The sequence below is a fragment of the Paramisgurnus dabryanus genome, chromosome 13 (assembly GCF_030506205.2).
Source record: "Paramisgurnus dabryanus chromosome 13, PD_genome_1.1, whole genome shotgun sequence".
Taxonomy (NCBI): Eukaryota; Metazoa; Chordata; class Actinopteri; order Cypriniformes; family Cobitidae; genus Paramisgurnus; species Paramisgurnus dabryanus.
This window is the reverse complement of record NC_133349.1, coordinates 22,506,025-22,518,531: the sequence shown is the minus strand read 5'-3', so window position 1 is coordinate 22,518,531 and position 12,507 is coordinate 22,506,025. Positions and strand designations below refer to the sequence as shown.

The 12,507-nt window shown below is 36.8% G+C and overlaps 1 protein-coding gene across 1 annotated transcript in view; it reads left to right on the top strand.

Moving 5' to 3' along the window:
* Positions 1-8,533, top strand: part of c4b (complement C4B (Chido/Rodgers blood group)) — a 47,111-nt gene extending 38,578 nt beyond the window's left edge. Inside the window, exons 27-41 of the mRNA XM_065261290.2 lie at positions 456-560; positions 677-839; positions 2,831-3,051; positions 3,181-3,339; positions 4,323-4,382; positions 4,460-4,550; positions 4,698-4,866; positions 5,087-5,177; positions 5,490-5,564; positions 5,655-5,757; positions 5,868-5,957; positions 7,631-7,726; positions 7,852-7,935; positions 8,025-8,157; positions 8,243-8,533. Coding sequence (XP_065117362.1) covers positions 456-560; positions 677-839; positions 2,831-3,051; positions 3,181-3,339; positions 4,323-4,382; positions 4,460-4,550; positions 4,698-4,866; positions 5,087-5,177; positions 5,490-5,564; positions 5,655-5,757; positions 5,868-5,957; positions 7,631-7,726; positions 7,852-7,935; positions 8,025-8,157; positions 8,243-8,384 — 1,782 coding nt within the window. The 3' untranslated portion in view covers positions 8,385-8,533. The remainder of the gene's footprint in view (positions 1-455; positions 561-676; positions 840-2,830; positions 3,052-3,180; positions 3,340-4,322; positions 4,383-4,459; positions 4,551-4,697; positions 4,867-5,086; positions 5,178-5,489; positions 5,565-5,654; positions 5,758-5,867; positions 5,958-7,630; positions 7,727-7,851; positions 7,936-8,024; positions 8,158-8,242) is intronic.
* The last annotated feature ends 3,974 nt before the right edge of the window (positions 8,534-12,507 follow it).

Sequence of the window (12,507 nt, the reverse complement as noted above, 5' to 3'; positions counted from 1 at the left end):
CATTTTTAATGGGGACCCGCGATTGAATCGCGATTGAATCGTTACATACCTAATTATTCAAGCTCTCAACGGAAGAATGTACGGGTTTGAGGCGTCTGGAAAACTAGGTCCACAAGTTTACAATGAAAGGTAAAACACCTGTTGGAAAGCATCTTTTGCAGCGATTTTTGTGTGAGCATATCAGTGAACACCCCTGACCACTCTATTATTCATGACCCTTTCAAATAAGGCAGTAATTCATTCTAAAGGCAAATCCCAGGGTTGTAAATGGACATGTAAAACTGTCTCTGGATAATTTTTGCACTTCATAAAGCCACATACCTTCTATGTAGAAGAGAACAATTTAACATTTTATTTTAATGCATTCTTTGGCACCTTTAAAGTTTCTCCTTTCAAAAACCTGAGGAAAGACAAGAAAATCAAATGTGCTCTGATCATCAGTGTTTTTGTTTTAGGGTGGCATTGGGGGAGTTGACCAAGATGCCTCTTTGACAGCTTTCATTACCATTGCCCTCAAACGCTCCCTGCCTTTTCTCCTTGACAAAGAAACAACTGATGTGGTAAGAATAATGGATCGCTTCATTGCTATTGAGAAAAAATGTAAGGGGTAATAATAATATATAATAAAAATACTTGTTTAATAATAACTAAGTGTCTTTTAATGTTTTTTTTTTAGACGAACAAAATCTCTCGTGCCACTGACTTTCTGTTAACACGAGTTGATGATCTGAAAAGACCTTATGCCTTAGCCATTACAGCCTACTGTTTGTCTACCTGCCTTCCTGAGAAAACCCGTGCAGTCTCCGCTTGGGAGAAACTTAAAAGTCTAGCAAGTAAAGGTAACATATCTGCTATTGCTTGACTGTAATGCACCGCCCCTTATTGTGGGAAAACAAACCAGACTTCCCATTGACTTCCAAAATAGCGGAACAAAGCAACGTTTGTACACAGCCGGCAGGCGTAAATAACTTATGAAATCACTCAGATTAAACATGTTGAGTAATTATCTGTCCACCCTGCCTGCCATAGAGCGCGAAAGATACATTAACACATTTAATTTGGTCAATATAAAACCATTATATTGACCATTATGTATCTTTCGCGCTCTATGGCAGGCAGGGTGGACAGATAATTACTCAACATGTTTAATCTGAGTGATTTCAGTTATTTACGCCTGCGGGATGTGTATTAACGTTGCTTTGTTCCGCTATTTTGTATGGGGAGTCTAATTTGTTTCCCCCAAAAGTGGGTGAGAACCTGTTCAGAGACATTCTATGATGTTGCGCCAGTTGTGCGTATTCAGAAATTGAATATTTCATCGCAAAAATGTCGAGCTCTGGCCTGCCATCTCCGTTTCTGACTCAAACTGTTCCCACACATGCGTGTACGCATAGAGTGCATAATGTGACTACGTTTTGTTTAATTCAGTACATAATTTTCTAAATAAAATTAATCAAACTAAAAAAGTAACTCAAATATTAATGTGTACATTTAAAAAGTAATGCATTACTTTACTCGTTACTTCAGAAAAGTAATATTATTACATAATGCACGTTACTTGTAATGCATTACCCCCAACACTGCTTATACCGCAGGGCTGTTGAATGCTTTATTCTGATAAATGTTTCTCAGGTATGCATTATTTTTTGATAAATACAAACCTAAGACTCAAATGTCTTAGAATCCAAAGTTAAGACATTGAAAAACGATTCAAGCCCTTCTTAGAAATGACACATTAAAATTGTCTTCAATTAATTTAAAATACCTCACTAAGAGCAATAAGTAATTCAAGTGTTATCCAAAGTATCATATGTTATTATTATTAGCATGCTAACATGTGCTTATGCTAATTAGTATGATATAAAAACTTTTATATAAAAATAACAGAATTTAGTTATTCAGACTACACTAAATTGAGTTATTCAAACTACGCTAAATCGAGTTATTCAGACTACACTAAATTGAGTTGAGGCAACTAATTGAGTATTGTCATTTACTTTAAAGTTTGCCTTCATAATCTTTAATCAAAAACGCAAATCTCCTCCCCTCCTCGAAACGATCTCTATTTACTTCCGGTCATATGGTATGGCGGGTGGGCGGGGTCCGCAAAAAGATTGCAGCGATTAGCAATTATCAACATGACCCAACTTCAAACGATCCAATCAGATCTCAATGTATAAATTCAAGTCCAGCCCTACCCTTTTTTCACCTCAGAAGCCGTTTCACTTGGATATACGCCACCACGGGGAAAACAAGACTGTTGCTATTTCCGTTTCATGGCGACTTTAAATTGAGTTAAACTAACTCAAAATATTTTTATGGTGTAAAGCAGTTTTTTATGAGTTAGGGGTACACATTCATATTGGATGGAAATCCTGCCCACAATTTAATTGAGTTAATCCAAATAACTTAGAATCTCATTGGTTTTTGCATGTGTCATGATGTGTCATGTGACAGCCCATCGTGAATTATTCCTGCGTGACATTCATCATGACACATGCCAAAACCAATAAGATTCAAAGTCATCAATGTGTCACCATATTTTAATTTACCTCACTAATCTGTATCTTTAATGGGTATTCATATTGATGTGAACTATTCCTTAAGTAGCTATTGTAGCAACCAAATAAACACTCTTAACATCAAAAGGCCTGCAACAATAATAATGTTGATACAAAATTCTGATCTTAAGTTTACAAACTTTCAAGGTCAGAATTAATAGATAATACCCTTATTTAATGGACTTGCTATATTTTCCTAAAAGTGCCAAATGACACTAGTGAGCACTGCATGATATCTTTGTAAATTCTTACCTTCTTGCCTAAACCAGTTAAAGAGGGTGAGTGTCTCGCATGGGGAGATGATGACACTCTGCGACTAAACAACGAGCAGCGAGGTTACCTGGTTCCCTCTAGAGTGGCACTGACTGTAGAGACCACAGCATACGCTCTCCTGACCGCAGTCGCATTTAAAGACCGTGAGACAGCACACAAAGCTGCCTGCTTTTTGTCTTCACAGGAGAACTATGAAGGAGGTTTCAAATCAACACAGGTCAGATAGTTCAGAGATTTTAAATCAGAGTCCAGCTTATCTCTGTAGTCTCCCCTTTAAGTTGCAAGAAATTTCTGAGAAAGGAAATGATTCAAATGCTAACAAAATAATATTTAAACCCTCTGCTAGGACACTATCGTGGCTTTGGAGGCTCTCTCAGAGTATGCACTGAGCATACCAGAACCACCCATCACTAAAGTCAATGTACAATTCACAGTCACAGGCAGATCTGAGATGGAGAAGCTCAATTTTGACAACAGTGAAAAGAAAATTGAGGCCGAATTAAAGGTTAACAATTGTAACTTTCCTTTCAAATGACATCTCAAAATGTATGCAAAATGTTCTATACTGGTATGACCTCAACCATTTTCTAAAAACAAATATGTTTAAAGGGGCCATGGCACAAGACTTTTTTAAGATATCAAATAAATCTTTAGTGTCCCCAGAGCACATATGTGAAGTTTTAGCTCAAAATACCATATAAATATTTTATTATAGCATGTTAAAAATGCCACTTTGTAGGTGTGTGCAAAAATGTGCCGTTTTGGGTGTGTCCTCTAAAATGCAAATGAGCTGATGAAGTGCAAACACTGATCACAATGATGGTGGTTTGTTGCAATTAACACTCAATTGTGCTTTTCTCTGCACTAAATGGCAGTGCTGTGGTTGGATAGTGCAGATTAAGGGGTGGTATTATTATAATAAGAGCTCCTTATGACATCATAAGGAGAGCCACATTTCAACAACCTATTTTTTCATGTGCTTGTAGAGAATGGTTTACCAAAACTAAGTTACTGGGTTGATCTTTTTCACATTTTCTAGATTGATAGAAGCACTGGGGACCCAATCATAGCACTTAATCGTGGAAAAAGTCAGATTTTCATGCCATGGCCCCTTTAAACCATACTAAATATACATTTATTTATTGATTTTCAGTAATGGATTAAGCCTAGATAGTTTTAGATCTATGGTCCCCGGCTATCACTGGGGCAGTGCCCTTTAAAAAGGTCCAAATACAGTACATGTACAATTTTGGTACAGATGTGTATACACAGAGGTACTAATATGAACATTTAGGTGCAAAGGTGTAATATCTAAAAGGGTACCATCCTAGTAACAGCTAGGGACCAATTTTTCAGACAGTGTAATTTGGCCTACAGTCCTCTAGATGTTGCTATAATCTCATGTGTGATTCCTGTAATCATGATGACAGTCTGGTTTTCTGATTTTTTTATTCTCTGATCTGAATATGACTTTCTTGCCTTATCCAGAGACTTGTGGGAAACAACATAGAGGCAAAGTTTTCAGGAGAAGGAAAAGTTAAACTGAAAGTAAGGAGTTTAGATTCGTTCTTGCTGGTAGTGTCACAATGCAATTTTTAAATGATTTGTTTTCTTTGTTGTTGAAGGTGGCAAAGGCTTTTTATGGTTTTAAGGAAAATACCAACTGTGCTGATCTGTCAATAAACGTGACTGTTGAGGGAAAAGTTGAATACTCAAGTAAGAAGATATAAATAATCCATGGCATAATTCACCTCTATTGTTATGCATTTATTTATAACTAGTAGGCTATGTGTAATTATATGACTGCGTTATTTGCTCCATAATTCTTGCAACAATCCCTTAAAATAACCTCTATCTTTTTAGCTCCGGCACAAGAAAATTACAATTACTACGATTATGAAAACGAGGATGAGAGGAAGGAAGAGGAAGATTTCCCACGAACCAGCATCGAATGGTTCGATGCTCGTAGCAGACGTAAAAGAGACACAGTCCAAAACAGTCAAAATGATGTGATATATGAAGTTTGTGTTAGGTAAGTGAAACCAGGGTGTTTCAAAAAAAGTCATCTGCTAAAAACTAGGCATTTACTAGCAGTGCCAAGGTCATGGGTTCGATTTTTTTATTTTATTTTATTTTAGAAAGCACATACTAATAAAATGTAACACCTTAGTGCTAAATGTAAAAATATCTCAAAAGATATCCATCATGTTTTATATCATTATTAGTCTTAATCATGATCATCTGTCTCACAGTCATGCTGAGGGGAGAAACCTTTCTGGTATGGCAATTGCTGACATCACTCTTCTTAGTGGCTTTGTTGCTGTCGATGACGATCTAAAAAAGGTCAGTCGTAGTCATGTCATATGTGAAACAAAAATGAACATTTATCATCACTGCACAAAATTCCAGTCCTTATCCTCAGGTTTTCAGTGAATACTGTATTGATGTGTGATCTGTCCTGGCAATATAAAAGTTTTACACCACTGTAATGCTTTGTGTCCTTTAAGTATGTGAATACTTCTGTACCTTTAATTATTCTGTTCATGACTCAAAAACATTATTTAGGTAAGTTCTTCAGCTTTATAAAAAAACATAAGAATCAGTTTAGATAATGTGTTTTCATTGGATTAATGCTGCACTTCACTTTTCCTACAGCTGACAAACCTGGTTGATAGATACATTTCTCACTATGAGACCACGAAAGGAAGAGTCGTGCTGTACTTCAACGAGGTGACAAAAACACCAAACGCACACAATTGTAATTCAAACCATCTCCCTGTTTTACAAAATTATTCAATATTTCTCTCTGTTACCCTTTAGATAGACGACGGTAAGATCTGTATATCATTCGGAGCTAAACAAGACGTGCCCATTGGTTTAATTCAACCAGCTCCTGCTGTGTTTTACGATTACTATGAGCCAGGTAAATCTGTGTATTGTATGTAAATATTAAATTAATAAATAAATTATTGATTGATTCCATTCATATTTGTAAATAAATCTCTAACAACTAATTCCCAATACTTTAAACAGACAGGAGATGCTCTGTCCTCTACAGCGCCCCCAGGAGGAGCAAGAAGGTGTCAATTCTGTGCTCTGATGATGTTTGCCAATGTGCAGAAAGTAGGCCACCAGAAATTATTTACCATTCAGTCAATATTAAAAGAATAGTTCACCCCAAAATGAAAACAACTCACTCTCAAGCCATCCTAGTTGTTTATGGCTTTCTCCTTTCAGTCAAACACATTTAGGTTATATTAAAGAGGACATGTCATTAAAATCTGACTTTTTCATGTTTAAGTGACCTACACATTTTAAGATGCTATAATAAATTATCTGTGGGGTATTTTCAGCTAAAACTTCACATATGTACTCTGGGGACACCAAAGATTTATCTGACATCTTAAAAATTACTGATGCACCGATGTATCGGCCGCCGATATTTATCGGCCGATTTTTTGATGAATTTGAAACCATCAGCATATCGGCAATAGCACGAGAAAGGCCGATACCGATTGTTTATTAATTAACTGCATAAAGAAATCCATTATATGTATAAAATAAGTTAATGTTGTTAATAAAATAAATGCTGAATAGCAAAAACCACTTTTGAAGGTTGTCATGCTGTCTTATTATATTTGTTTTAGCTTAATTTGTGCCTCTCTTATTATGTTGGTCAGTTGAATGTTAATTAGATCCAATCCATGTTCGTTAAAAATAATTTGATGCAGAAATAAACTAGCTAATAGACCAACTGTATAGTATTGTAGTGTTTAATATCGGTATCGGCATCTGTATCGGCCAGAAGTTGTCTGTTTAAATCGGTATCGGCAAAAAAAATCCTATCGGTGCATCCCTATTAAAAATGTTTTGTGAAATGTCCCCTTTAAATAATATCCTAGCTCTTTTCAGATTTATAATGGCATTGGATAGTGCCCAATTACTGAATCATAAGAAAGCGCATACAACCATCAAAAAATAATCCATACAGTTATTTAATGTTTTTTTTTTTAACATAAGTAATGTTTTTTGTAAGGAAACATTTATATTTCAGACTTATAAAATACAGCATATGTGTGTTCAGGAGAGAAGTGGGGTCAGGTGGAAGGCTGACCTCTGACCCAATGTAACAAAAAACATCGCTTCACTTTGGAAGACTACCGAGCCCCTAAGGTGACATTGGAGTAAAAAAATCTAAAGTTTAGTTTCATGTGCTCACGCAAAACCTTCATGTGCAGAATTTTTTTTAAGTTTAGTTTCGCATGCTCACGTGAAACTATCGCGCGCGCACGTGAAACTTTCGTTTTTTTACTTTCAAACTTTCACAATAGCTTCAGGTGCGCACGCGATAGCTTCACGTTCGCGCGCAAAACTAAACTTTAAAAAAAATTCTGCACATGAAGGTTTCGCGTGAGCACATGAAAGTTTCGCGTGAGCACATGAAACTAAACTTTATTTAATTTTTGCTCCATGTCCCCTTAGGGGCTCCGTAGAAGACATTTAATAACTGAATTGATTAGTTTTTGATGGATGGATGCACTTTTTGAAGCTTTAAAAATGGGGCACTATCCCAAGCTAAAAAGAACCATTTTATTTAATTTAACTCTGACTGTGTTTGGCTGAAAGAAGAAAGTCAAAGACACCTAGGATTGCTTGAGGCTGAGGAAAAAATTTGCTAATTTTTATTTTGGGGTGAACTATTCCTTTAACCTATTTGTATTGCTAAAGCATATCTTCAGTACAGCATTTCTCTGGTGTCATTATGTGATTGTTATAAAAGATCTCTGCGCCCACAGAGGGTTGTTTCACAGAGAGGAAAACACTTGAGGGGCCGGGCATCACTAAAAATGACCGCTTCGATTATGTCTGTTACCAGTCCAACATTGATTATGGTTAGTAACAACTATTTACAGATTTTACAAGCAAACGATAATGAAACCTATTGTTTATCTAGCTCAAGAAATTGTGCCAAACTGAGCCTTTAAACAATATCTCTAATTGTCTTTTCATGAAATAGCTTTTGAGGTTAGTGTTGATGCGGTTGATGAAGAGAGCAGCTTTATACTGTACTCCACAACCGTTAAAGTGGTCCTGCGATATAGTAAGTAATCAACCTTTGTGTTTGTTTAATTTGGATGTTTAATCAGTGTGATTACAATATGCAGTAAATAAATGATCTCTGAACCTTAGATAAAGATGAGGCTGTGGAGTCGGACAGCAAGCGAGTGTTTGTTAAGAGAAAGCACTGCAAGAGTGCGCTGGAAGTGGGCAGTAAATACCTCATCATGGGGAATGATGGCAGTACCAAAGACTCTGATGGAAAGTGAGTAGTTATCCAACACTACCCAAGTTCTGATGTAAGAAATGAAGCCCAAATTCACCCGCTGCTATCTTTGTGTCTTTCTCAGCATGCAGTACCTGCTGGATTCAGAAACATGGGTTGAGCAGAAGCAACCTGCCTCAAAATGCTCAGCTTCGGTCAATAGGCATCTCTGCAAGGGATTGAAACTTTTTGTGCAAGAGTACAAAGTCAATGGATGTAGCGTTTAGTCTGTACCAAGCACAAAGGCTTTAATTCAATATAAACATGCATGTTAGCTTCAGGTTGATATACAGTATAGATTATGAATCAGAACCTTTATACGACAAACTTGTTATCATGTTTCAATGTTTCCTTTAATAAAAGCAAATGTACCTTAGGTAATATTTCAAAAGTCTCTCATTGGCAGTATTTCTGACACAATCATAACTCGCTGTTAACATTTTTACTGTATAAATTTTAGAAGCACAAATTATAAGTCAAGGCAATATATAAAAAGTTCAGATGCAAAACCTTCTGCATATGACAGATTTTTATCAGGCTCCGATTTTACTTTAATGAAAATAAAACATTCATTTAAATGTCTTATTTTAACAATTGTCACTTTAGTCTTTCGCTGCAAAACCCTATATGTGCTTGCAAGCATTTTTAGCAAAAATCTCCCCTTCTAGAAAAAGAATAGTAAACAGTTGCAAAATTACTAAAGATGCAACTAGAAAAATTGCAAATAATGAACGTCAGAATGAAAAAATGAAGGGATGCATAGAGATTAATCGTGATTAATTCTATAGCAAAATAAAAGTTTTTGTTTACATCATATGTGTGTGAACTGTGTATAATAATTATGTATATATAAATATGCACACATCACATGCATGTATAATTTTAAGAAAGAATATATTTATATATTAAGTATTTATATTTATATATAATATAAATTATACATAAATATACAAATGTATATACACATGTAAACATTTCTTAAAAACATACATGCATGTGTGTGCATTTACCTATACAAAGTTATTATACACAGTTCACACACATATATGATGTAAACAAAAACGTTTATTTTGCTATAGATTAATCGCGATTAGTCATCATGCATCCCCATAGATATAGTATACACTAAATGTCGCCTTGGGGTTCTAAGCATGCGTCAAAACTGCCGCCATCTTGAAACAGGGGTCTTGCCATAGGAAGTAGCTAGGTAATGCTATAATCTCCGCCTATACTTTGAATTCATGGACGATACCAGACTTTTGTGCTGAGTATGGATGTTAGGTCTAATAGCACTATGCATTATATTTAGAAAAAGATTTTCTTAATTTCAAAAGTTTACATTTTCTCTGGACTCAATGCTTAATACATGTCTGACCGGAAAAAAAACCCAGTAGAAAGTCGCATTCATGACGATTTATGGTGATTTTATTTCCGTTACGACTTTGCCTACAATGACGCTGACACAGGGCAATCTTGTTTCAAGATGGCGGCTCCACTTGACGCATTCGTTCCAATGAACTGCCGTAGCCAAGGCAACATCTAGTGTTCATGCATCCCTAGAAAAAACTGAACATATTAAGTGAGATTTATAGTTGTGTGTAGGTTCTACACTGTCGGCTATACGTAGGGTTGATTAAAAAATGATTTTAAATTTACAGCAGGTACTTTTAACACAGTCCTTTAATTGAACCATTACCTTTAATATCTCTCTAAAACAAAACACTTGTGACTCACCCACTAAACACCCCACTGCTGCTGCTTGTGGTGTCGCAAGAACTGACAGGTGGATGACATCAAAGTACCGTGAGAGCATTTCGATAACAGTCTCCTCTATATGAGTTCTCCAGTTGCTCTCACGAGATGTTATCTGCCTCTTGGTTCTTGTGGCGCCACCACGTGAAGTCAAACAAGACTGTTGTATCACTGGTTAGATCAGTCAAAAAATGAGACGCGGGACAAATAAATTAGGCCCAAAATACGGGACATCCCGGCTTATACGGGACAGTTGGCAAGCCTAGCTAAACGTAGCTCTGCGTAGCCTGACGTGCACCTCTGCAAATTTGTAACGTGTCCGTTCTATGCGTACTGTCTGCAAGCACTGTGATTGGTCTGCTAGAACCCCTCCAATCAGGGTCTTATACGGATTTCCGCTAACGACGATAAAAACAAAGATGGGTCAAGTTAAAGGGTGATAAACTCAAGCTGCAACAATAGTCGTTGTCTATTTACCTTCATTACAGCTTCTGAAATCATACACAACAAGCTGCTGCTGCTGCTTCTTCTTTGGAGAGTTTACTGGCCAAGCGCCGCCGCCTTCGGCTGTTTTACTGCTACTGTGGGTTACATGCGTGTATACTGCCTACTAGCGGTCTGGATGTGTAAGTGCACATCAATGCAGACGATGCTGCAGAAGTATAAATTAAAACAGAGGGGTAGCCTACGCCGTACAACTTGCATAGAACTATGATGAGCCTTTTAGGTGTCGCTGTGATGCATGTGGCTGCCACATTTGTGTTACTCACAAGTGACGGGATTATGCGGATTTAAAGCGAAAGTATTTATTGAACATATAATACATTTTGAAAACATCTGTTTAATATAATTCTTATTTTTGACAGAGGTAGCGTTTAGCAGCTTTTGCATCTTTTCTCATTTAACTGTATATGAGACACTACGTGCAACATCTCACAAACCACTGACCACACTCATAAATATACATTTACTGAAACACACACACTTTTTGGCAGGCTTCTTTCATCTATTTCCTGATGGTCCGGTGATTGAGACTCGGTTAGCTGAGGTGATTCAGCTTCCTAGCATACGTGTGTTTACTTTTTTAAAGACTGTTTTTCTCACCCCCCACACTTAGCGGTTGAGTGTGAGAGGGGTCTCTGTGCTCACATCTGCAGGCGGGCGGGTGGGTGTAGAAAGCGCACAACAGTCACTCCGATGAAGAGCAATGCATCACAGAATCCATATGAAGAGGACCAACAACGAACTGAACCAGAGTTTCAACAGCAGAGCAGTTAGTTTAGCCCAATCAGCCCACAGTTTAGCTTGGAAAGGCTGATATGCATCTCTCAGAAAATTTTTAAAGCTGCAGGTTTAAGGCAATGAAGCTGAGGGTAAAATAATGATGGCAGAAAATAGGTGAAAACCACTGGAATCTGTGATTCTGGACTCACACAGATTTATCTGATAAAATGTATATCCTTAAACCCCAAAAGCCTAATGACATCATAAAGTATCCAGTTCACAAACCCAAATGTTATTCTCTGGGTAGGACAAAAATTTACTTTCTAAATAATTTAGCTATTTTAGTGAATACAAAGCTTAAGCATTCTAGGAAATAAGACAACATTTTTTCGTCATACTGTAGGGAGGGAAAGGATCTTGTAACTGCAGTTCATTACATTGGCTACATCTCTGACAGGGATTCCCTGGCTCTGATTTTGGCCAAGTCTGTGTTTGATGGTCAAAAATTAGATCAAATCAGCAGTTTTGGGGGTCATGATGAAACTATTACTTGGTTTCTTATTCATATTTAGTGACTTTTGTGTTGTTATTGTTTTGGCGCGAGGTAAAAGTTGATAAAACTATACTTATATGATGTTACCATTGCTTTCCCATTTAATCTTAACGCGATACGAGCACTCGCTTGTTATTAGACTTTGTTCTTGTTAGTACTATATAAAACTGTTTTTCATAAGTGTCAGAGAGATGTTTTTGCAGGTTGCTTATAAATATATCAGTGGCGATATTCTCATAACATGTTTTAATAGTCATGTCACGATTAAATAAATGATCAATGTCCACGTTTAAAAGCTGAGGTGCTTACCTGCAGTTCCACTGTGTTTTCGCGTTCTGAGAAGAGATATCGCTCCAGAAAAAAAATTATTGTTTACATTCCTCTTTCCAAGTGTTAATCGTCCACACGATGTGACAAGACATTACTCCCATTAAGTTTAACGTAACATCGAAGAGCGCTGATCTTTGACGGAATAATCGCTTCCTATTATATTCACCGACTGATTCACGAGCTAGTGAAATGAGACACACGGAGAGTGTTTAAAAACAGCGCGTCCGTGTGTGCGTGTAGTTTTTCCATTCAGAGATGAGCCTGTTTAAATGACCTCCATTCACTAGGTGGCGGAATGATATGAAAGGTGAAGCGGTTACTGTGCCGTTATCAGTAGAATATCGCATAGCTCTTAGCCAATCAGATTCGAGAACCAGAAAGAACTGTTGTATAACATGCTATAATAAATTATCTATTGGGTCTTCTGAGCTAAAACTTCACATATGTACTTTGGAGACACCAAATATTTATTTGACATCTTAATAAAGTCT